At 39.9% G+C, this 25,250-nt stretch overlaps 2 protein-coding genes and 1 pseudogene across 2 annotated transcripts in view; all 3 read left to right on the top strand.

The window, feature by feature from the left end:
* LOC132650895 (zinc finger protein 431-like) overlaps positions 1 to 17,938 on the top strand; it is a 96,717-nt pseudogene extending 78,779 nt beyond the window's left edge.
* LOC132650882 (zinc finger protein 431-like) lies at positions 13,037 to 14,262 on the top strand. Its single transcript, XM_060376216.1, has 3 exons — positions 13,037 to 13,075; positions 13,860 to 13,986; positions 14,198 to 14,262. The coding sequence occupies exons 1-3, from the start codon at positions 13,037 to 13,039 to the stop codon at positions 14,260 to 14,262; spliced, it is 231 nt and encodes a 76-aa protein (XP_060232199.1).
* A 193-nt stretch (positions 17,939 to 18,131) lies between the features above and the next one.
* Positions 18,132 to 25,250, top strand: part of LOC110543426 (zinc finger protein ZFP2-like) — a gene marked incomplete at its 5' end in the record, with an annotated part of 28,695 nt that continues 21,576 nt past the window's right edge. The window contains 1 exon segment of the mRNA XM_060376231.1: positions 18,132 to 18,159. Coding sequence (XP_060232214.1) covers positions 18,132 to 18,159 — 28 coding nt within the window.

Raw genomic sequence — 25,250 nt, 5'->3', positions numbered from 1 at the left:
TAGCATTTTGCCTTTGCATGATGATGAATATTTTTCTATAACTCCTCATATGAAAAGTACTGTTGTTTAAGTGATTTCTGAATGAATTACATAACATTATTAAAAGCAGAAAATTTGGTAGTTCTATGTGAAAGATAATTATATGCATAGTTTATGTTTCCCTCTAACTCTCTCTTTATAGGAAAGGATTTATGAAAATGATTTACAATCTGTGAGTCAATTAATTCAACAGTGGATGCCTAAAAATGGAAAATCGAGGAATCTATCAGTGGCTTAGTCCATGAGGCTGGTTGGCTCAACTCACCTTCATATACACAGAACTCCTCAAGAAGAAGGTTCTATAGTCAATGAAGAAATAGACTTGCTACCAAAGCGAAAAAGAACAGGCAAAGAGTAAAACATTCCTTCTTCCATGTCCTTGTATAGGTTTCCAGTAGAAGATGAGGCAAAGATGAGTGGTTGGTTTTGCCGTATGAAGATATGGATTAAAGTTATATTTTTCAGCTATATAGATCCAGAAGAGAAGTAGAGAAGACTATTTCAAACAAGCAAGAGTACTTTACAATTGTGTCCTTAATTTGGGTGTTTTGCTTAATTCCATATGCAGTCAAGTTAAAAACCAAGAGTCATGATCACACCTCTTTTCAGCTTGAAAGATAATCATATCTCCTCTTCACATTAACTTCCAAATGAAAAGAATAATAGGTCATAGTAATGCCTAAAAATAATTTAATGACGCAGAGTACAACAGCAGACAAATTACATATTTATCTTGATAATAACTGAAGCTAACATTATATAACTGTCCTTCAAAACCGTCCAGGTTAGAAACAACAAAGTCCAGGTTAGAAACAACTCTCCACCGCCGCTGGGCCACTCCACAACACCTCCCTCATAGGGCAACCCACATTAAGCACAAGGATTCACCTCCCACCTGCTATGTGTATATAGGGTCCCTAGGTCCAGACCAAGCATGCTCCTTATTTGATGGCTCAGTCTCTGCAAGCCCCCTGGGGGCTGGGGCAGCTGTTTCTGTTGGTCTTCTTGTGAGGTTCCTCGCACCTCCAGGGCCTTCCATCTTTTCCCCAACACTTACTCAGGATCGCTAGAGCTCTGCACCTTTCTTAGGTGCAAGTCTGAGCATCTGTCCAAGCTTATTTCTGGCTGGAGTCTCTGAGACCATGGTCAGGTTAGGGTCCAGGCAACCGGGTTTTACAGTCCCAATTCTGGGCGTTCTCAATGTGGTCAAATATCGTCCAACAGAGCCTGATATTCTTCTTCTGTGAGAGGAGCCTCGAGTGTTGGTTCGATCTGCTCCCATGGTACATCTGGGTCCAGAGCGGCTGGTCCCTGTTCCTCTTCCACTGTTCTCGCCAGTTGCTCCAGGAAGAGCTGGACAGGGCAGGAGTTGCTGGATTCTGGGTAGGCCTCTGTGAAGAAGGTGAGTTCGGGTCTTGACATCAACGCTTCTGCACACTGGCCTCCTGCAGAACCCGATGTCAACAAGCTGTCGCGGGAAGCCTCCTGCTCAATGCAACACGATGCTCCAGGAGCCCTTTCCGGGCCAGGAGAGGCAGGCAGGTCCTCACCTTTAGCTGTGCTGCCTCCAGCGCGGCCTTTCTGCCTGGCCTTTCTGTTCTGGAACCATATGTGGACGGTGTCCTCAGGCAAACCTGTGCTCAGGGCCAGTTGCACCCTCGTGGCATAGTCTGGGGATGGAGAGATCTCAAAAGCTTGCACTAGCATGCTGATCTGCGCTGGACTAAGCCGCGTTCGAGGCCTTCTCCGTTCTGAGGGCGGGCCTCTTGCGTGTTGTACCCTGGCGACAAGCTTTTCAGGAGGCTGTTGGGAGGCTTCATGGCTGGAGCCTGCGGTGGTCTGCTTTGAGGTCTTCCTCGACATGCCAGTTCTATTTCTGCGGTTTTGAAACCACACGCGGATGGAGGACTCTGGAACTCCGAATTCCCTGGCCAGTTCCTGCCTGGTCCTGAAGCTCGGGTAAGGTGTCTTGGCGAAAACTGAGAGCAAGACCTCCTTCTGCTTGGCCTGCCAAACAGTCTTTTGACGCCGGGATGTCTTTGCCATGCTGCAGCCACCCACATCTGCCTGATCTTCCATCCTGCTGAAGACACTTTGACAGGAGTTCTTCCTCTCCAGTGTGTACTCAGAACAACACCCAGGAAAGTGCAGACTATGGCAAATGCGTACAGGAGTCCGCTGCTCACCCTTAAATACCGACCTGAAGCCCCACCCACTCCCTCGAGGCCTCCAATTACAGGCCAAACCGTGGAACGCTCTTCTGCTTCCAAACTGTGAAACCCTTCCTTCCTCTTGCGAATTTTCCCATATCCCACCCTAAAGCAGCCTTTCCAGAAACAGTTGGCCTTGTGTTCTACCCAAATTCCACTGCTTAGCTCACAGTACGCACCTGTGTTGGCCCACAAGGAGTTTGAGGGGAGAGTCTAAGGCACGGCTTCTGATGATCAGGCAAGGAGAAGAGGCATAAGCCAGGAGCAGTCTTTGCCTACTTTCACAAGGTCATTCATTCAGCTCTGGCTGATGCTCAAGGAGGATCGTGGCTAGAACAGATCTTGCACTCTGCGTGTGCCGTCTGCCTTAAGTTCCTTTGAGCTCCAGTCACCCGGTGTATGATTTCAACAATCTAAATATGGTTAGGACCCTGCAAGTCTAAGCATTTGGGCAAAAAGTAGACTTATCCTGCAGAAAGACTCCTGGAATTATTTCTGAATTTCTCCTTCAGTGGCAAGCCACAGAAGGTGTCAAGTTCCCTCTTGGTTCCCTGACACGGACCGGCCCAGTCGGGCTCCTGTCTTCCGCACGAGAACAAGGCTTTAGACAGGAAGACACGGTTTCGGTGAAGAATTGACAGAGACACCTTGATGGTTTTGACTCTGCTGCAACTTTACTGAAATCAAGCTAGTATTTTTATAATGATTTCACAAAAGGCACCTTAAAATTGGCATATTTTTCAGAACATTCAGACTTTTACCAAGAATACAAAGTTTACATTTTAACTCAAAATGCAATTAAACATAAAGCAGTACCCACAAATAATCTTGGCCTAGAAACTTTTTGATCAGAGCAAACAAAGGAAAAGAAACCTCAAATATAGTTTTATTATTGCTAACCAATGAAGAGGAAAGTCAGGAGCTAAATCAGATGCCTGCCAAAGTCCTTCTCTATATCAAAATCTAACTACATCTTTGTTAACCCTCCTCCCATATGTCCTTCCCAAGATTTATGATCTTCTCTAGGAACAAGGCACTGAAGGGAGGGGGAAACTCCCGCCAACTGCACCTCTCATGCTATTATTTCTTAAGAAGGAGCCTATTATTATTTTACTATTCTTAATGCCTATTAATACTAAATCTAATTCATTACTTTCCTTAAACTTATTTTTATTAAAGCCTTTAACAATCTACTAATAATAAATTTCTTTATAAAGTTAGTTGTGCTGTTTCAGGTGTCACAGGGAAAGATCAAAGAATTCATTATTCCAGCCCCAGAGCCACAACTGAAGAAGCATAGAAATCTCAGAACACGTCTCTTTTCCAAGTGGGATGAGTTTGCCAGGGACCTTCCAGGGGGCATTATTTCCGGGGAAATCATATCCCCAGCCCTGTAGCTTATGCTACTATGGCGACACTGGCGTGGGTGTGGCAATTTCCAATAGTGTCAGAAGAAACTGAGACTAAGATACTACTAGAAAAAATAAAGCCATCCACTGATCTCACAGTTCATAAGGTCTATAACACAAATGTATGAGCATTATAAAAGAAATGAGCTTTTTCAGTGTCAAGGCAGGTATAAGCCATACAATTTTTAAAACGTTTATAGATTGTGTATGAAATACAAGGTACAGGCATTTATAAGTTTTATTAGAATCTTATAATTTCATATAACTCTGAGTGAATACAGTTAATTTTTATAAAATATGCTTTGGAAAGATTGAGCCATTCCCTTGGGGAAAGGATGTTACCTGAACATCACAGTTGTATACAGAAGTGATCCATTATATCCTATTACCACAATTTCTTTGTGGAAAAGATCAAGGAGATTTTAACCAATAATATGGAGAAATAATGAATTTCTTTACACATCCATTACAAGTCTTAGATTTTTTTTCCCTTTCATGTTGTAATGTGTATATTTTTTCAGCTGTTATGCATTTGGTATTTAAGGTAAATTATATTGCTCATTTTTAGGAAAAATATCATTTTTAAAAGTTTTAAACAATGTATTTAAGGAATTTATTTCAAATTATATAAGGAAAAAGCCCTTACATGTAAAGAATATCCTGCTTTCCTCTTCCATTTAACATATATTTGTAAAACACATTTCTTGATTTGAACTTGTTTTAATGTTCAATTGTGCCATGTATACAAACTTCATTACAGTAAATTTTGCACTGCCAAAGACTACAGAATTTGAGACTTTTACCTTTATACTACAGGAGAAAATAGGACAGCATCTTTGTGTATACTATGCATTATTTATCTATTTGAAATCATAAAATTATCCCTACACAAAATGTTATCCTTCCAATCTTACTTAAAAGGGAAGAAATATCAAATCACAATCAGATGAAACCCAAACCAAAATAAAAGCATGTTAAATACCTTAGTGTCTAATATCTGAAACTCATAATCTTCTGTTCTCTGAAGGACCTAGGCAGCTCTCTGTTTCCTGTTTTGCTGTGCACACATCACACTGCTTATCTGTAAGTTCAGTCAACTCCAAAAAACAAACAAACAAACAAACAAACCAATATTTACTGCTGTTCTTGGTGCTCTTCTCATGGCTTCCCTAACATGCTGGTTTCTGTACTGCTACGAGTCTTATGGATGCCTCCTTTTCACCTGTCTCCAAGTACTCTGGCTGAATCACAGAAGCCTCAGCACTTGTCAAAGAGCCTTTCATTACTTCAGAATCAACAACACCTGGTTGACTCTGTTACATCATCAAATTTATCTGCCTGCACAAGTTGTACAGACTTGGAGCTTTCTTTATTACAGATAATTGTGTGTTGGTGTTATGCCTTATCTTGAGACCCTCCCCAAGAGACCACCAGTAACACAAGTCTGATGCAAACACACAAGGTTTCCTGGTGGGAGAATTTGGGTCACTTAAAGGACAGGGCCTTTCAAAATGGCATCTGAAAAAAAAACAAGAAAGAGTTAGTTCTGCTCTTGTTCTCTCATTTGCCCCTCTATTAGAAACTTCTCATGAAAAATCATGGGCTCCTTCATGCAATTAGTGGTAGTTGGATCTCATAACCATTAACTGTATTGTTCCCAATCTCTGCTTCCTATACTGTAGAAGCTTCTTTAAGGTGCAAGGACCAAAAGCAAAAAGTACTAGAAGAATAAAAAGAGGATCCAGGAGACTAGATATCAGAGTTGTCAGCCGGGGGGGGGGTGCATCTAACCAAGATTCAAACCATCCTTTAGATTCCTCTCTTTCTCTTTACCTTTGTTCTAGACTTTCTCTGATAACTCCAGAGTGATTGACATAAAAACAACATTCTTCTTCTAAGGCCACACATAAGCCCCCTTTTGTAAAAATAGGAGGTCTAACCCTCTTCTATTTTTAGAACCACTTCAGCCAAAGAGTCAACTCTTCTTTCATGTTGGGAGATTGAATTTTCAAGGGTTGAATATCTTGGTCTATATCAGCCTTTAAAGCATTACAATTTTTACTCTGAACTGCTAAAACTAAAACTTTTATTCCTGTCCCAGCCAAGCCTGCACCTAGGATGAGAGCCAGAGTAAAGGACATGGGTTCTCATGTTAACTGAGTCAGTGTTCCTGGCGTTCCCAAAAGAACATTAGTTATTTTATCTTCTGAATGATGTGTAATCTATGGAACCAGTTGAACTAGAATACAAATGTTTTGGGCATTGTTCAGAATGCTGCTGTAAAGGCAAGGAGTGAGCCCAGTGTCACAAGCCCACCATCCCTGGCTGGGTGGACTCAAGTATGTGTTGGTCTGATAGGATGGAACATTCAGGGTAATGTTACATGGATGCCAGTTGGACAATGGTACCTGTCCCAACCAAACTCCTTGTCCTGGCACTGATTGAAGAGTCAGTTATGTCCCAGCACACTGCCCTCAACACTGCTGGAAACAGCTTCAATGATATAATTTTCAATTATACCTATACCTTCATAATTAGGGGGTGTGAACTGTAGCATAGCCAACAGGATTCAGTCTGATCCGATCTTGATTCTTTTAAAACCTGATTGTTACTGATCATCATGTCCCAAAGAGGGTCAGAGTTTCCCAGCAGAAATTGGGCAGAGGTTTCATGAGACCATCCAAGGTAGTGGTATGGACCACTACTTATGCTAGTTCTGTTAACTAAATCCCACGCAGTTGGGTATTGTGAAGTAGGAAACCCCTTCCTTAATCTTAATTTTGTTTTTATTCATATTTATTTTTTATTTTGCTTTTTTGAGACAGGGTAGCCATGCATGTCCTGGGACTCCCTCTGTATACCTGGTGGGCCTTTCAGTCACAGAGATCTGCCTGCCTCTGTCTCTGGATTGCTAGAGTTAAAGGTATGTACCACCACTCCCTGGCAATTAATCTGGATAATTTGAGGTGAAAAGCTATCTCTTTCATTTAAGCCACATTTCTGACAGCAGTGTACACCTATAAAGTCCTTTGAAGATGATAGCTCTTTCTTGTTTTCTGCTTGCTCAAACTCTGGCTATCAAGTTCATATCTTTTGGAACTGGGAATAAAGCCTAATCTTTGGAATTCTGATATCTGCTGAAGACCAGCTGAGACATCCAGCTACATGGTCTGAGTGGCTACTGGATTCTTCAAATTTCCATTTGCAGACAGTGGTTGTTGGATTAGGTAGAATAGGAACTGCGGGTAATTCTTATAGATCCAGTTTCTACATCCATAGACAGATTCAGTCTATCTGTTCTGTTCACCTACACATCCTTTGCTGATACCACTGTGTTTTTCCAGTTTCTTGTTTGTTTGTTTTCAAAATATCACAGAGTAAGACATGCTTGATCCAAATTGTGTATCATGTGTTTCCTGCTTTTCTCCCAGGGTTGTCTGATACCTACCAGGGGAAAAGTAGCTTCAGTTTAGCGGACCTCAGTGTGAAGTCACAGAACAATCTCATTTTGTTTCCTAAAATCTTTCTAAATTGTTAGTATTTTGTGTAGCCTTCCTCATGTGGATAGACTGTTTACTCCACTGCAAGTTGAGTAATGGATTGTTCAATCTATCCACCTTGATTTCAGGAGGAGGAGAAGGGGAAGTGATTCCTGAGTGCTTGAAGATAGAAGGGTAGGCTATTAGACAACAGGCACAAGTCTACTGACAAAGAAATCTCTGCAGATCTGGAAAAGGTGTGGCCCTGATTCTCCACATATGGACCCAAAGTTCAAGTCATGGATCCAAGGTCGCCGCCCGGAGTATAGGCTTCTCCAGGGTCAGCTTCCTTCCCAAGCCAGACCCTCATTAGTTTTGTAATTAGCAAACATGCATTCATCCCTCCTGGGCCAGGAAGCACAATGCTTTGTCTCTTAAGTACACGGTGATCCTAGGGGAAGTGTTCATGTCGCTCAAGTCACACTGGCCAATCAGGACTTCCAGATGAGGCCTGTACTCAGAGGAAGAGGCGGGTACTTCCGGGCGCCATGTTGCAAGTTCAGATCGGTAGCTGAGGTGTGTGGAATGTTTGGCATGCTGTAGTCTGAGCTCAGCTGTGAGTCTGAGCCCTGTGAGAGGATTTCAGGCGCGTTCCAAAGTGGCAACATGGTGAGTGTGTGGCCGCCACCCCAAGGTGGTGGTGGTGCTGGAGGTTGAAGAGCAGGAGCTGGTGTGGTTGGTCTCTCCCAGGCTTGGTGAGAACCCGTAGCCATCAGCTTCTTGTGAGGTCCTTTGTCCTGGCGTTAGGAATGCTGAGCTGCCTGAGTCACACGTGTTAGCAGTGGGATGGAGTGTGATCCAGACTGCATGTGGTGAACTGGAAAGAGGCCCTTGCCCCGTCAGCCTCTGTGACTGGGGATTTCCTGGAGAGGAGGAGACTGCAGCACTGGCCTGTAAAAGGGACTTTTATTCTCCTGTTTTAGTTGTCTTTGAGGCTTAGTACCATCTCCTGCTTACCTAGATCTAGTCGTGGATGCATCTAGCTTCCATATACTGTAATCTAGGCCTGGAAAGTTTTCAGCCCCTGAGCCTTACTGCTTAATAAGCTCGCACTCTCTAGTTCATTCTGAGTTCTGGCTGACTGGTTCATTTGAGCTGCTCTGGCTCAGATTCCTCTCTATGCTTAGTGATTCAATCTGATTTCTCTCTCAGTCTCTAAGTTGTTTTTCTTGGCCTCAAACTAACTCCAGCAATCTGCTCTAATCTTCAGGCTCCTTCTCAGTCTCTGGCTCTTTCTGTCTTCACTGTTGACTAGCTTGTTCTCTCAGTGAACCTCTCTGTGTAAACATCTCTGTAAAACGACTTTCTGTCTTTATGCATTGCCCCTGAAATAGGTTCCCTTTCCTCTTTCCTCTCCTGAAAGTTGGGCTTAACCTATTCTGTTAAATCTTTTTCCCTGATTAGACACTCTTTCTGCCACTCAATTAAACATTGCTTTCAAACATGGTGCTTCTGTCTACAAATTTCTGTCTACAAACTGTCTATTTGGGTTTTTTTTGTAGGTGTGGTGACCACTGTGTTTGTTTCATTTTTATACACATACCATCATAGGTATCATTCGTCAACTTCACATTTTTCCTGGCTTATTTTCCTTAGGAATTTTGATAAAAATTAAGTATACTTTTTTGGTCTTTTTTTATATCTGTTTATTTCTTCATAAATATGCACTTTCTTGTTAGTTTAAGCTTCATGGCAAGTACAGAAGTCATAGTGTTCCTACCTGTATACTATTTCACATATCACATAGTTTTGAAATCAGCTTTCTTGTTCTAAGTTGTTAGGAACTTGATTTGGAAAGTATTGATTTATGCTGCAAATTGAATATACCGAACTCTTATTTTGAAAATACACCATATTAATGGTGTTGTTTACAGTTGTATGAAAGGGTAAAAATGCTGTTCAGTACTCACTTATTTAGAAAAGTAAATAAATAAATAAGTGTGTTCAACTCCTTTTTCCTGCCTGATTTTTATGTTTCTTGCGCTCTTTCTTGTCATGTAGATGTGAGAGCTTCTGCTCTCTTGTCTACACTGCAGGTAGTAATAGAAAATGAAGAGCAGAAAGCACAAAAGCTAATTGAGGAAATTAACTACTAAAGGATTTTTTTAACATTTTAATTTGTCTATGCAGAAGAAAATTTAAATACCAAGATTTTTGTAGCAAGAGTTGTTATGAGAAGCAAGTGTGCTATTTTAGTGTACTGTCTAAATGCAGAAAGCCATTCTATTTGAAAGGTATGAAAGCTTCCTCCCAATGTATCATATGGCATGAAAAAGGAAAAATGAGCTTAGGAAACAGACTGACCCATTTTGTTTCAATTTAAATTACAATAAATTATACTTTAAGAAAAATGTAATAGTCTCAGACAAATGACTCATCTCACTTTTTTCTTCTGATTAAATACCATGTCTTAGATAGTAACCATTTCACTTTTGCTTTGGAGAATGTGTTTAAAGATTTAATATTTTTATACATCAGTTTATGTTTTATTTATTATATAATTAATGTAGTAATGATGATAACATTACATAGGGATTTTTGTGAATAATTATTATAACACTAGTTTTTTTATTAATTTATTAAATTGAAATGTCAGTTGTAGGTCTCTTCCTTCCTTCCTTACATTCCCAAACTCCCTTCTGATTCTCCACTATTCCTCAGAATAGAGAAGTCCTCCTAACCAAAGAGCCCAGCTCATCTATTCACAGGAGAATGGAGTTCATCTTCCTCCTGTATGTCCTGGTAGGGAAGTTTCATCATAGTCCATGTCAGTTATATCCCCCACTCCACTAACTAGTGGGCTGACATGAAGCTTAAGATGCCCATTGTTCTTATGTTCTTGGGGTCTGTGCATTGTAGTAGGTCTATCCTGTAGTAAATGACTAAAATCCACTAATAAGCGTGTTTATAGCTTGTGTGTCTTTGGGGGTCTGTTTTATGTCACTGAGGATGATCTTTTCTAGTTGCATCCATTTGCCTGCAAAATTTCATGATTTCCTTGTTTTTAACAGCTGAGTAGCATTCCATTGTATAAATGTGACACAGGTTCTTTACCCAGGTTCTTTGGTTGAGAGATAGCTAGGTTGTTTCCAGTTTCTGGTTAGCACAAATAAAGCTGCTATGAACATAGTTGAGCAGATGTCCTTGTTGTGTGTAAGTATCCTTCAGGTGTATACCTAGGAGTGGTATAGCTGGGTCTCTTGGAATGGCTATTCCCAGTTTACTGAGAAAGTGCCAGCTTGATTTCCAAAGTGGTTATACAAGTTTATACCCCAGCCAGCAATGGAGGAGTGTTCCTCTTTCTGTATATCTTTGCCAGCATGTGTTTTCACTTGAGTTTTTGATCTTGGCCATTCTGACAGGTATAAGATGGAAACTCAAGTCATTTTGATTTGCATTTCCCCAATGACTAAGGATACTGAGACTTTCTTTAACTGCTTATGCACCATTCAAGATTCCTCTGTTGAGAATTCTCTTACCCTGTGTCTCATTTTTTAATTGGCTTAATTTGTTGCTGTTTATTTTCAGGAGTTCTTTAATATTCTGGATATTGACCCTTTGTCATATGTAGGATTGGTGAGGATCTTTCTCAATCATAGATGGTAATCATTTCCTATTGATAGTGTTCATTGCTTTACAAAAGCTTTTCAGATTCATGATGTCCGTTTATTAATTGTAGATCTTAGAGCTTATTCAGTTGGTGTTCTGTTTAGGAAGTTGTCTCTTATGCCAGTGAGTTCAAGATTGTTACCCACTTTCTCCTCTAGCAGATTTCCTCTGGCTTTACATGGAGGTCTTTTTTTCCCCTTAATTTTACTTAACATTTATTACAATTTATTTACTTTGTATCCCAGCTGTAGCCTCCTCCCTTGTCTCCTCCCAGTTGCACTCTCCTTCCCCCTTCCCATTTTTTTCCCTATGACTCTCCACAAGTTCACTGATAGGGGAGGTCCTCCTCCATCTGACCCTATCCTATCAGGTATCATCAGGACTGACTGCATTGTCTTTCTCTGTGGCCTGGCAAGGATTCCCACTGCAAATCATGGGGGGTGATCAAACAGCCAGCCACTGAGTACATGTCAGAGACAGCCCATGCTTCTGATGCTACATCAGAACAGGAGTTCTAGGTCCTCCACAGGTATAAGGCTTGCTTGATTCATCAGTCTCCACAGGCCCAATGGTTTCAGACTATTTTTTTTTTATCTCTATTGGTCTCCTGATGGAGCTACTATTTCCTCCGGTCTTTCTATCTCCCCCTTCTTCTATAAGATTCTCTGCACTCTGCCCAAATTTGGCTATGAGTCTTAGCATCTCCTGTGATATCATGCTGGATAGAGTCCTTCAAAGGCCCTCTGTGGAAGCCTCCTGTCCTGTTCCCTGTCTTCTCCCACTTCTGATGTGTATCCTGTTCTGTTTGCCCTTCTGAATGAGGATTAAGCCTCTGTCCTAGGGTCCTCCTTACAGTTTCACTTTTTTAGAACTATGTATTTTAGTATGTTTATCTACATAATATGTTTAATGTCCACTTATAAGTGAGTATATACCATGTGTGTCTTTTTGCTTCTGGGGTCCCTCACTCGGGATGATATCTTCTAGTGCCATTCATTTGCCTGCCAGTTTCATAATTTCCTTGTTTTTAGAGGCTGAGTAGTATTCCATTGTGCAAACGTACCACAGTTTCTTCATCCATTCTTTGCTAGACTGACAAATAGGTTGTTTCTAGATTCTGGCTATTATTAATAAAAATGCTGTGAACACAGTTGAGCAAATTTCCTTGTTGAATGATTGAGTATCTTTCATATATATGTTCAGGAATGGTCTAGCTGGTTCTTGAGGTAACACTATTCCTAATTCTCTGAGAAAGAACCAGATTGATTACCAAAGTGGTTATACAAGGTTACCTTCCCACCATCAATGGAGGAAGGTTCCCCTTTCTCTAGGACATCTCCAGCATGTGTCTTCCTGTGAAGATTCTTTTCCATTCTGCAGGCTGTCATTTTGTTCTGGTGACAGTGTCCTTTCCTTTACAGAAGCTTTTCAGTTTCACTAAGTCCTATTTATTCATTATTGATCCTAGAGCCTGTGTTGGTGTTCTTTTTTGTGTGTTTCTTTGGAGGAAGCTATGAAAGATTTTGTGGAGGAACCTGTCTACATTCCTTATTGGGGATTGGCTTTGAGTTTCTATAGTCTCAATTGATTTCCTGTTGTTACTGTCTACTCTGTTGGGATTGAAACTGATCTTTCTGATTCCTTCTCATGATCTCATGCCTTCACCCTCATCGACTCTAACTCTAAGGCATGTAAGAAAGAGTCAAAGCAATTGATATTCAGTGCTAATGTAATTTTGTATGCTGAGGTTTTTACATTTTTAGTTCTGGTGTTTTTGAAGACTGAGTTTCTTTGTGTAGCTTTGGCTGTGCAGAATGTAGGTAGGCAATCCAGGCAGGCCTCAAACTTAGAGGTGCATCTCATAGTGGCTCTAGTGGGCTAGCATTAAAGGAGGCCTAGTATGCATGGCATTTTTCTTTTGAAGTATAGGCTGATGGGCCTGATAGGTAGGTTTATGCACATGTCAAGCATATGCTTTTGTACTGGTCTTCATCCACATCCACACTTGAATTTTGATATTCGGCAGAGAGTATATTCTATTTCTCAGAATGTCATGTATTCATGACATTGTTACTGCCTGAGACTTCTGAGTCATTGGATTACGGGTGTGTGACGTTTTTTCTACCTCTTGTATTTGTGTTGATTATTTTAAATAAGGGAATATGAGTAGTATTTTGCCCATATGTGTGACTATGCACCTCTTGTGTACTGCTTCTCACAATAGTCAGAGATGACCTCAGATCTCCTGAATTTGGAGTTATGGACAGTTGTGAGCCTCCATGTAAGCACTGTTAATTGAGCCCAGTTATTTGCAACACTAACAAGAGGTTTTCATTGCTGAGCCACCTCAACTGCCTTATGTTGCTCATTTACTACCAACTATTCCAGGTCTAATGTTTTCATCTGTCCATTTGTACATGTTTGAACATGAATTCCCTTTTAGTAAGGTCTCATTAATATTATAGTTTAAACTGGGCCACTTCTGGTTCCTAGTAGATACAGAACTGTAGTGAATATATAATTTTTTGTAAGATCTTAAAAAAACTGTTGAGTTCTTTGTATCTTTTTTATATGATTGATTTTTGCTGTGAATACAGGTCTTAAATGTACTTCTCGATGTCAAGAAACTTGTTTCAGAGGGTGGGCTGGCCTCTGACTCAATGAGATAAAACATACCTTTGCTTCCTGAGTGCTGGAATTAAAATAATGAGCCAATACTTCCTGTTTGCCCATAATTTTTTAATTAGTAATTGTGCATACAGTTTCTGTGATCTGTGGTGTGTAGTGTTCATCGACTTCCTTGTTTTGCTTTCTTTATGTCTGTTAATTGGCATTTCTCTTATAAGGCTGTATTCAATTCGAAGGTTGCTGAAGTGATGTGAACCTCCTCAATTAGTTTCCTTCTAAAATGACTTGGTGAGTTCATCGAAACCTTTTTGACAGGACATATCAGGGAAGCACCAGAATTATATGAATATATTACCAATGAAGCAAGCATTTACACTGTTGTCACCATTGTGCTTTCTATTATACTCATGTATGGTTTAATTTAGAATTCAGTAACCTATGACGATGTGGATGTGAAATTCACTCAGGAAGAGTGGGCTCTGCTGGATCCTTCCCAGAAGAGTCTCTACAAAGATGTGATGCTGGAGACCTATAAGCACCTTACAGCTATAGGTAAGACAGTGAATTTTCTTTCTCTATTAAGGTAATGGGGACATCTGTTGTTATTGTTGTTTGTTTTATTGATGCTCTTATATAATTTCAATTAGAATTGGGATGATTGAGGTGAATAACCAGGCATGTTTCTGAGATTGACTGAACATAGTAACAGAAAATGTACCTATTTTTCAATAATATATCACACCTTTTCTGGTACATATTTTAGGCTACAATTGGGAAGAGCATAATATTGAAGAACATTGTCAACATTCTAGAAGATATGGAAGGTAATTATTTCATGGAAATGGATATAATATGCCTGTGAAAAAATTTTTAATCATTTATTTATTCACTATTTATATATTATTGTGCCTGCACACCAGATGAGGGCACAAGATCTCATTATAGATGGTTGTGAGCCACCTTGAGGTTGCTGGGAATTGAACTCAGGACCTGTGGAAGACCAGCCAGTGCTCTTAACCTCCAAGCCAACTTACCAGCCCCTGTGAAAAAAAACTTTAATGTGTCCCAGAAGTTTTAAAGAAAAGCAACAGTGTGAAAACAAATACTACTTTAAGAGTATTAAGGAACATTAAATTCTCCCAAACCCATGTTCCTCACTCTCAGGCATATTATTTATGTTCGCAAGGCATTCCAATGTTAAAGAAGACTGTGAAACCCTTCCTAAATAGACATTACTGTAAAAAAACTGTTTTATTCACCTCTCATAATTGCTGTCTCCATGGATTACTGCCCCTCTGTCTTTTAAGTTCTGTACAATTTATCTTAGGCCTAGAAGATTTTCAGTCTGTGAGAATTACTGCTTCATATGCACACCCTATCTTGTTCTTTCTGAACTCATTGATAGCTGAGTCAATTCAGCTATTCTGGCACAACTCCTCTCCTAGCTAACTTATTAAATCTGGCTTTTCTCCAAACCTCTGAATTACGTTGTTTGGCCTCAAATAACCCCTGCATTTTTTTTGCTAATCATCAGCCTCTTCCTTATTTGCTGGCTGTCTTGATCTTTACCTTAGTTTTCTCACTAAAACCTGTCTTTCTATTACTGTCTTTCTATTACTTTCTATACCCTAAAACTACCTCCTCTCTCCATGGAGTGCACCTTAAGGAGCTTCCTTTCCTCTCTCTTCTCATGAGAGATGCACATATCCTAATCTGTCAACTATTTTTCAGATTTTGTCCCTTTTGTGCCACTGAATTAGACATCCCTTTGAAACATGGGTGCTTCATTCTACCAACTATTTTACACCCTTTGTTTGAGATTACAGGCATGTACCAACATGCCTGAACCTAAACTTTTCTTTACGAGACATTGGTGTATACCAGGCTGGCATTGAAGTCAGATCTGCTGGCCTCTGTCTCCTGGATTAAAGGTGTATTTCTATTCCAGCCAGATCACATAGACTTCGAAGGACTTTGGATAGGATCTTTTTACCACAGCATCCATGTTCTAAATTAAAATTCCTCTATATAAATGATAAATTATTACTTACATCCACATTTTACATACTCTGTAGAAATTCCTATCTGTTGAGTATCCTACTGCTCATACTGCAAAAGGCATACTCATTGAATAGGTGATAATTTCATGTACAACACCTCCTTGTGAGAAAATATTCCATAGCAAAGGTGATTTTACTCATATCCTTGAAGTAAAGTTTGCTAAGCTACGTTAGACGGAAGGTATGAGAATCAAGAATATTGTTGGGGAGGAAACCAGAATCCCTATAGCACATGTCTTTGAAGAACAAAGTGTCCAACTATGTGAATTTGGGAATCTTTCATTTGTTATTCCTCTTTTAGTAGTTATATCCTTTGTCATAATTCATACAAGTCATGTAAGGGTAAGGATATGGAAAGAAGAACATACCTCTCTCTCCCAGAACAATTAGAAGGCATGTCCTAGTCCTTACTTTGAGTAGGCTTTTTGAATGTGGTGCAAGTTTACATTGAATTTATTAATAATTATTCATAATGAAATTACTACTTAATTGTTAAAGAATATTCATTGTGTCCTCCATAGCTATGATGTTCTTGTAGATCTCCATCATTACGTCTTTGTTGAGATACTTTTTGGAAGGATCCAGCAAAGCCTGCTTTTCCTGAGTAGGCATTTTCCAGAAGCACATCATCGTGTGCTTCTAAACTATCCTATAGCATTCGAAACTATCCTATACATGTATACAACAGAAAGCATGATGGTGACAACACTATAAGTTTATATTTGTTCATGTATTCATTCATTCATTATTAATAAAAAAATGAATCATAAGCTTTTATCACACTCAGAAAGTCTAAGCAAAGCAGGGGACTATTAATACATTACATTAATATTCTTCATTAGTTTTCCAAACTCATTGGGAATATAGCAAAAAAAAAAAACTCTCACTACAGAAAATCCCTATAATTTCTGTCCCTGTGGAAACTTTTGTGTCTATTATGGTTCATTTACAAATGTAGTATGAGTCCAATACAGGAAAGTTTATGAATTCAGTCACTGTGGTAAAGCTGACCGCTTCTAGGTCTTTTTAAATATGTGAAAACCCACTTATCTAAAAATGATGCTGTAAGTTGTCTATGTATTAAAGTTTCTTACCACCAAAGGTATCTTGGAAGATACAAAACACCCACAGTCAAGGGGGTAACTATGAATGTAAACAGAGTGATAAAAGGTTAAGAGGCAACTTCATTTTACAATTAGACGAAATTGCAAACTTATTTACGCCAAGAAAAAGATTCATCAGTGTAATGACTATTGTAAATCTTACAGATACCTAATTATCTTTGCAGGAATGAAAGAAAACATATTTATGAGAAGCACTATGAATGTAAGCAGTATGGTAAAGCGTTTTCCCAGCCCAGGAATATCCTAATGCCCAGAAGAACACATACTGGACAAAAACCTTATGAATGTAATCAGTGTGGGAAAGCCTTTTCACAAGTCAGTAATCTCCAGAGTCATAAAAGAACACATACTGGAGAGAAGTCCTACAAATGTAATCAGTGTGGTAAAGGCTTTTCGTACCTCAGCACACTCCAAGTGCATAAAAGAACACATACTGGAGAGAAACCCTATGAATGTGTTCAGTGTGGGAAAGCCTTTTCACAACATGGAAATCTTCAAAAGCATTTAAGAACACATATTGGAGAGAAGCCCTATGAATGTAATCATTGTGGGAAAGCCTTTTCACAAGTCAGTAATCTCCAGAGTCATAAAAGAACACATACTGGAGAGAAGCCCTATGAATGTAATCAGTGTGGTAAAGGCTTTTCATACCTCAGTACACTCCAAGTGCATAAAAGAACACATACTGGAGAGAAACCCTATGAATGTGTTCAGTGTGGGAAAGCCTTTTCACAACACGGAAGTCTTCAAAAGCATTTAAGAACACATACTGGAGAGAAGCCTTATGAATGTAATCAGTGTGGGAAAGCCTTTTCACAATTGAGTAGTCTCCATATTCATAAAAGAACACATACTGGAGAGAAACCGTATGAATGTGGTCAATGTCATAAAGGCTTTTCACTCCTCAGTTCACTCCAAGTGCATCAAAGAACACATACTGGAGAGAAACCCTATGAATGTAATCAGTGTGATAAAGCCTTTTCACACCCCAATAGTATTCATGTACATAAAAGAACACATACTGGAGAGAAACACTACAAATGTAATCACTGTGGTAAAGCCTTTTCAAAATCCAGTACTCTCCAAGTTCACAAAAGGACACATACTGGAGAGAAACCCTACAAATGTAATCAGTGTGGGAAAGACTTTTCACAAGTCAGTAATCTCCACAGTCATAAAAGAACACATACTGGAGAGAAACCCTACAGATGTAATCACTGTGGTAAAGCCTTTTCCCAATCCAGTAATCTCCATGTGCACAAAAAGACACATACTGGAGAGAAACCCTAGGAATGTAATCAATGTGATAAAGCCTTTTAAAAAAGCCAGCAGTCTGCAAAGGCATAAAGGAACACACAATGGAGAGATACCCTACGAATGTAATCAATATGGTAAAGCCTTTGCATGTTGTAGTGGTCTTCAGAGGCATGAAAGAATTCAAACTGCAAAGAAATCTTATGAATGTAATCATTGTGTTAAATGCTTTTCACAACCCAGTTGTCTCTAAGTGCATAAAAGAACACATACTGGAGGGAAGCCATAAAAATGTAATCTGTGGTGGAAAGCCTTTTCACGGAAAGGAAATTAACAAAATAATAAGAGAACACATACTGGAGAGAAACCCTGTGAATGTAATTAAGGTGGTAAAGCCTTCACACATTGCAGTGATCTCCAAAGTCATGACAGAATTCATACTGGAGTGAAACCCAATGAATATACTCAACGTTGTAAAGGCTTTGCACATTGCTGTGATCTCGTAAAGGCTGAAAGTTTTCATACTGGACTGAAACCCTATGAATATAACCAGTAAACCCTTTGCCTGTCACATTTTTTCAAAGCGTCGAAAGAAAGTATACTGGAGAGAAAACCTTGTGAATGTTTTTAGTATATTGAAACCTTTCTACATTTCTATAGGCTTCACATTCATGAATGAATCTTACTGAAGTGAAACCCTATGAATGTGTTTAATATGGTAATTCAAGGCTTTGTGTTTTCATGTTTCATAGAGATGTAATGAAGTGGTCTAATGAGTAATCAACTGCAACTCACTACATAGCTTGATGTGATATGAACATGTATATATGATTGGACGTTCTGTGATTCTGTATGTTCCTCCTACTCATCCATTTGTCATTTCATCTTGAAGTGCTGTATTCTATAGGATATATATACTATAAAGATTCTATATAATGTAACAACAAGGATATTTACCTAAAAAAGAAACACTTCTGGTGTGTGCATGTGACAGGATTATGTGGTTTTAATCCATGTCAGATATGTAAAGAGTGGGAAACAACTTTGTTGCATATCATTTGGCCATGTTAATATGAGGATTGAGGTTTGATTTCCAGCTTTGGACACCAAAATTCTTTCCTACAGCTCTGTTTCCCTGATGCTCCAATAAGATTAGTTGAGATATTACATCGATAAAACATTGTCTTTTTTCACATTATAAACATATTGTTATGTAATAATTGATGAATTCATGGCAATTTCAATGATAAAATTTGTTTGAAAATGAAAATGTGCAGCCAGTTCTCCTAGGCACTGAGCCACGTGTTTAGCCCCATGAAAGTGTGATGAATAGCATTTAGGTGGGAAAGGTTGATTCTAACTTCATCTTTAACTCAGCCCTGATGACCCAGAAGAAAGAGAAGATTGAGAACATAAGAAAGTAACTTAGGCTTGGTGCTTAAAGAAGTTTCTGAGCCAATATCTTCACAAAAAATATGGAAGTATCCAAAAACTGGCCAGGAGACCAACTGAAAATACAAGTGTTAAAAAAAGTGGCTGACCACTGAACCAAAGCCACCAGACAGAGTTTATCTCACAGCTGGTAAATAGGTATCAATGGGAACCCACCAAGACATATGTCAGGTATATCCTTTTTTGAGATTATGCCTAGTGCAAAGACAGAAAATGAACTTGAAGGCATGAAGACCAACCTTTCTGAAATGGTTTGTATTCTGTTCCCCTGATGCATGCAAACATTCACTTAGGAGCCCTGAGTGGTGAAGACTTCAGATGCTGTGGAGGTTGTTGTCAGGGGAGCCTGAGGTTAAACAGATGTCAATAGAAGGCTGGAGATATCAGGCATTTACAGAGACCTGAGGAACATGGAGAAGGAGATTTGTGTGCTAAAAAAAGGGAAGTAGATTTGGATGTTAAAGAAAGGATAAAAGTCCCAGAGAGCAATTAATTCTTGGGCTGTATCGAGGACAAGCTGCCTCCTACTGTAGTCTCTGTATCTACTCATCTGTGGTGGGTCAACTCTCCACTTCTTTCCCTATTTCCTTGTCTTCTCAGATACATGTATATATATGTCAGTCAGAATACCATGTAGGCTGCCAGTTGGTGGTCTCAAATTGATTTTAAATCTCTCTCCCCATGTGTCATCACTGCAACCTCTCTGCCTGGCAGGAATATGGATATTCTGAATAAACATTCCTATATATCCCTTAGGTGAACATCTAATAAATCAATGGACTCCTTGAAATTCTAATCTGGTCTGGACTGTCATTGATGAAAAGACCTATTCCCCTAGATGAGATATTTTCTGCTCAATAGCATTATGTCACTCTTTGAATTCCTAACAAGAAAGAAATATGCTAAGAATGAGGGAGCAACTTATAGGCAGGAAGTTTTTAATGTATGGCTTGGAGAGATTACTTAGTTGTGTATCTTTGCTCTCTAAACCTATTAAACCTAAAGGATGAATGTTTTACCATATGTTGTACTTCACACCTAAGGCAAGCTGCTGAGGTGCCTTTTTGACAGAAGGTTTTCTGGCTTCCAGGTTGTCCCAGCATCACTCACTCCCAGCTTCTACAGGGTATGATTGGCATTCCCCACCTCTACCCTTAAATTTTCAGTCTAGTAGAATGGGCCTGCCCTCTCCCAGAGGCTCTTCCTTATGTACCCAGATATTTTGTTTTCTTCTATGTGCTTTTCTTCTCTTTCTCTGTTTTCTGTTTGTTCTCTCTCTCTCTCTCTTTTTCTCTGTACACACTTCTCTTTGCCCACATTTAGGATTCCTCCATGGTAGCTTCCATGGCCTTATTCCTTGGAAACTGGGAACCCCATGAGAACTGTTTGGATAAGCTGGCAATTAAATACTTTACCATTTCCTCAATTAGCAAATATTACCTGTGGGAAGAAAGAAACAACATAAGGTTATATATTCATCACTGTTCAAAATTAGTCACACTGAATAAATATGTCAATATGTTTCCAGTTTTCATTAATAATTTGTGTTTTAACCATTGTTTTTCTTTTTTCCCTCAACCCCTATATGTGGATTAGGGAAGGTGCATGGGGGAGATTGGGAGGCTGGGTGTAAATGGTCAGAGTTTAAGTTGATACAGCCATGATACAAAGGGAATAAATTGTAATAAATAAATAGCTTAATTAAATATATTTTCATTTTTAAACATTGTTTTCTCTCTTTTTTATTTGGAATAATACTCTCACTATAAATTTCAGGCTAACCTTGAACTTAGTGTACATAATAGATCTGCTTACCTTGCCTCCCTAGTACCTGCAATGTAGTTGCGCATGGTCTACCACAATAATTCAGTTTTTCTGTGGGCTTACTTAGAGTGAGTTGCTGAGTTCAAATGGTCATGGTAGGCAGGACACAGGCTCTGGTCCTAAGTCCAGTAATGGAAATAAGCATTGTTCAGGTGCAGTTGCTTGGCTTAAACTCCTCTCCTTTATGTATAAAGAAAATTATTTTGTTTTTTTTTCTTTAACAGTGAGAATTTGTGACACATCAAAGTATATTGGAGTTCTGTTCTTAATTCAACCGATAGTGAAAACTAGCCTCACAGACATAAGGAGATTCTCAACATAGTTAAGTGTAACTATTCATTATACTCATCCCAACATTCTAGTAAATCACTGAGGTTGAAACCATCCAAGCCAGGCATGGTAACACAGGCCTGTAGTCATGGTGTTTAGAAAGAGTTGGCAGGAAGTACAAGATGTCAAAGTAATCCGAGGAAACATCCTAGATCAATGGTATAATGGGAGGTCCACAGAACAAAGACTGATTAGCTGAGACCAATGTCCATAGTCCTCCCCACAGCTCCAGAACATCAAGGCCATTCCAGCACCATGGGTTATCTAAGGAATTTGTCACCCTGTGCTTTCTAATGTTTCCTGTCCAAGACAGCTTAGGTCTCTTCAGGGTTAGACTCCTGTGGGCATTGAAGACTAGAACTCCCTCCAAGTTGTGGGATTAGCCTCAGGCAGGGATACACTCCTTAATTATATATCCTACACAAAGGGTTCAGCACAGAAACCTTATACCTTATCCTCACAACCAATAGGAATAGACTTAGTAGGTCCATACTTATTCACACATTCTTTTTTAAGACATTAGAAGGAAGGAATTCAGAAAGACATGGAGATAGCAGAAGAAAAGGGGAAATGGTATAATATATTTTAATTAACATCTGTAGAAAAAGTTTTAAATAAATGGTGGCAGGAGATAGCATGGAAGTTAACAGCACTGGATGTTCTTACAGAAGACAAGTTCCATTTCAGATATCACTTGCTAGCCAGCATGTACCCTGTAAATCCGTTCCCATGGGTTCTGTTGCCCACTTTGGCCATTTCAAGTAGGGTACACAGACACATGAACACAAAACATGCATACATCTGAAAGACATTTAAAGCTTAAAAAGGTGCTTTCTCAGGGTTAGAGTGCTCAGTGGTTTGAAGCAGTGACTGGTCTTCCAGATGACCTGGGTTTTATCCCAACAACCACATGGCATCTTACAGCTGCCTAGAACTCCAGGGTCCATCACTTTCACAATACACCAATGCACATGAAATAAAAAGAAGAGAATTCTCTATATTGATGTCACAGTTCTGAGAAAGATAGCAGTCTTGGGTAGCTGCAATGAACTCCTCTTCCTTTATTGAACCAACCTGCCTAGGGGCAAAAGCAGCCTTATTCTAAGGTTGGACTAGCTCACCATAGCTGTTTATCTCAGAACTGCAAACACAGTCCTGATTGGTGACATTTCCTTGATATTTTCTGTATTTGTGATCTCTCCCCTTGGTATGTGAGCCACTTTTGACATACATAGATGAATATTGTAAATCTATCTTTTATATCACACATGAGGATCTAGAAGATAGATTTGCTTGGGACATCTCTGTCTGCTTCAGGAACTAGACTTGCAGTCTTCATTTCCTGTTGGAATTATTCAAAGTGTGGAAGGTTTCCAAGATGGTGGTGACCAGTGTGGCCTGTTTTAGAGGGGCAGAGGATCTGAGACTCTGAAACCGGTTAGGGGATAGGAAGCTGGATCCAGAGCTTCAGCCTTGAATTTTCGCTGATTACAGGGGACATCCTGTGAGTTGAGACCTATTGGACCCAACCCCGCCATGGTCATCTTTCCTGTTTGAGAGTCAAAGTGTGGAGCTCCTGCACTTTCTGCCCATCCCAGGGAGTGAGGATCCCCAGGTCCAGGAACCTCCACTCCAGCAGCCAGACATCAGATGGTCCATGCTCCCCTCAAGGGAGCTTCAGTATTCGTGGGACAGTTAGTGTCAATTAAACCCAGCCCCCCCACGGCTACCTGCCAGGTCTGACAGTCATGAACCATGGGGGCCGCACACTTTATGCTGATGCCAGCGAGTGAAGACCCCCAGGTCTAGGGAACCTCTGTTCTTGCAGCCGGACATCTAATCTCTCTTAATTCCCTTCAAGCATCTTCAGGATTCTTGGGACAATTTGGGGTCAATAGATCTGGTACCCCCAGAGCTGTTTCCCAGGTCTGACAGTCAGGAAAAATGGACCCCTAGCACTTGACAGATATGCCAGTGAATGGAGATCATCAGGTCCAGGGACTTTCCTCTCCAGCACCCAGACATTGGATCCCTCCTGGTCCCCTGAAAGCAGTATTGGGGTTCCTGGGGATGAGTACCCAACATTGAAGCCACAGTTCACTGGTCACCCAGACCACACAAACAGTGGAAGCACCTGGAACATGGATCCAGGATGGTCCAGCCCAAATGAGTCTAAGTGACAGAGATGCAAAATCTGGCACAAAATCCCTTGTATATTCCCCCCTAAACCCCTCATTTGGCCTCCTGTATTCTCTGTCTGCCCTGCACCCTCACTCTCTCCAAGGATACCAAGACAGATCCTTGTACTCTTTCCTTCTCCAGAAACTAGTGCCTTGCCTCTTAAGTGTGAAAAATACCAACTGAACCCACAGACATCAGCTCAACCTGCTCCTTGGCATCCCTTCTGGTCAAGGACACCACCAAACACATCACTTACACTCTTCTGAGGAGATCACACACTGTTGCTGATCTTGATCCATGTAGATCCCAACTTCCAGAAGAAATGAACATTCAGGACTTCCCAAAAGTTGATGCTGAATCCCATCCCCCATAGACCAACCCTCCCCATTCATCTTAGTGGTATACACATATAGACTAGGGTCACTTACATACCCTTAACACATACATCATCCTAGGGCTGGACACAGACCCAGTCACATGGAGTGCTAGTGTGTTCTCTTTTCTTTTAATGTTCCTTTGAAATGTATACACCTTACCCTTGTTCATTCAAATGCTGATTCTCTTCTCCCCTCCCCACTCTGTGGCTTCAATTCAGATATTGCATTGTGATACTTACTCTAAGAATCCTGTCTCAACTTTGTGTAAACAGGCCCAAATAAAGCAACTAGACACAATGTTGAGCAATGGGAGGAGCCATTGGGCAGGAAAGAGGGGAGGAGCTAGAGGACAGGAAATGAGTCGGAGGAGAAAGGGTGAGAGGAGAGCGAAGGGAGGAGAGAGCTGGGGGAGAGATCTTGGAACTGTGGAGAGATGGACTGGACCAAAGATATCACTGAAAGCAAGAAAAATTTGGAAATCTAAATGTTAGGAAACTGTGTGGGCTTGGAGGTTTAGGATGGAGTACCTATTGCCCAGCATTCTGTTCTAGGTTAACTCAAGAGATCCCTGTGTCTGTGTGGTGATTTGGTTGCACAGCTGTTTAAGATTAACAGCATGCATTACTAAAAGATAATTAATAGTAAATTTTAACAGCAACTTACAAGAAATGACACCCAACTAATCTAAGTATCCCAATTCTTTAAATCATACTTTATCATAACTTTGTGGGAGTAATAAGCTCCCAGTGATGAAACCCAAACTTAAAACCTAAAAACTCCCAGGTCAATTACTGTCTCTTTAAGAAAGACTCTTAAACCCGCCGAGGAGCACAAGATAGCAAAGGAACATATATATCTATACATATAGATAGATAGATAGATAGATAGATAGATAGATAGATAGATAGATAGATATGTTCAAATACATATATATATATATATGTATTTTAACAGGCTAGTGAAGGCACATGCCTTTCCTCCCAACACAAAGTAAAAAGAAAAAAGCAAGTCTCTGAGTTCTGGATCAAGCTAATTTACATAATAAAAGCCAAGATGGCAACTCCAGCTGTTTAGCCACTTGCAGGGATACTCTAAGATTCAAAATGACAAAATTTTCTTTTAGGTTGCTATATAAATTATTTTTGTCTAAATAATAGATGTTATGTCCTTACTGCTCTAAAGGTTGGATTCACATATATTTTAGGTTTATGTAA

This window comes from Meriones unguiculatus (genome assembly GCF_030254825.1).
Source record: "Meriones unguiculatus strain TT.TT164.6M chromosome 13 unlocalized genomic scaffold, Bangor_MerUng_6.1 Chr13_unordered_Scaffold_34, whole genome shotgun sequence".
Classification (NCBI taxonomy): domain Eukaryota; kingdom Metazoa; phylum Chordata; class Mammalia; order Rodentia; family Muridae; genus Meriones; species Meriones unguiculatus.
The sequence above is the reverse complement of the archived record's forward strand: the minus strand, read 5'-3'. Positions and strand labels throughout refer to the sequence as shown.

What these genes read in the sequence shown, in the direction of transcription:
- LOC132650882 (XM_060376216.1), top strand. Translation starts at nt 13,037, where the DNA reads ATGACCTCAGATCTCCTGAATTTGGAGTTATGGACAGTT. An exon ending in ATTTGGAGTTATGGACAGTT is followed by an intron (nt 13,076 to 13,859) that starts GTGAGCCTCCAT and finishes GGTTTAATTTAG; the next exon opens with AATTCAGTAACCTATGACGA. An exon ending in TAAGCACCTTACAGCTATAG is followed by an intron (nt 13,987 to 14,197) that starts GTAAGACAGTGA and finishes TACATATTTTAG; the next exon opens with GCTACAATTGGGAAGAGCAT.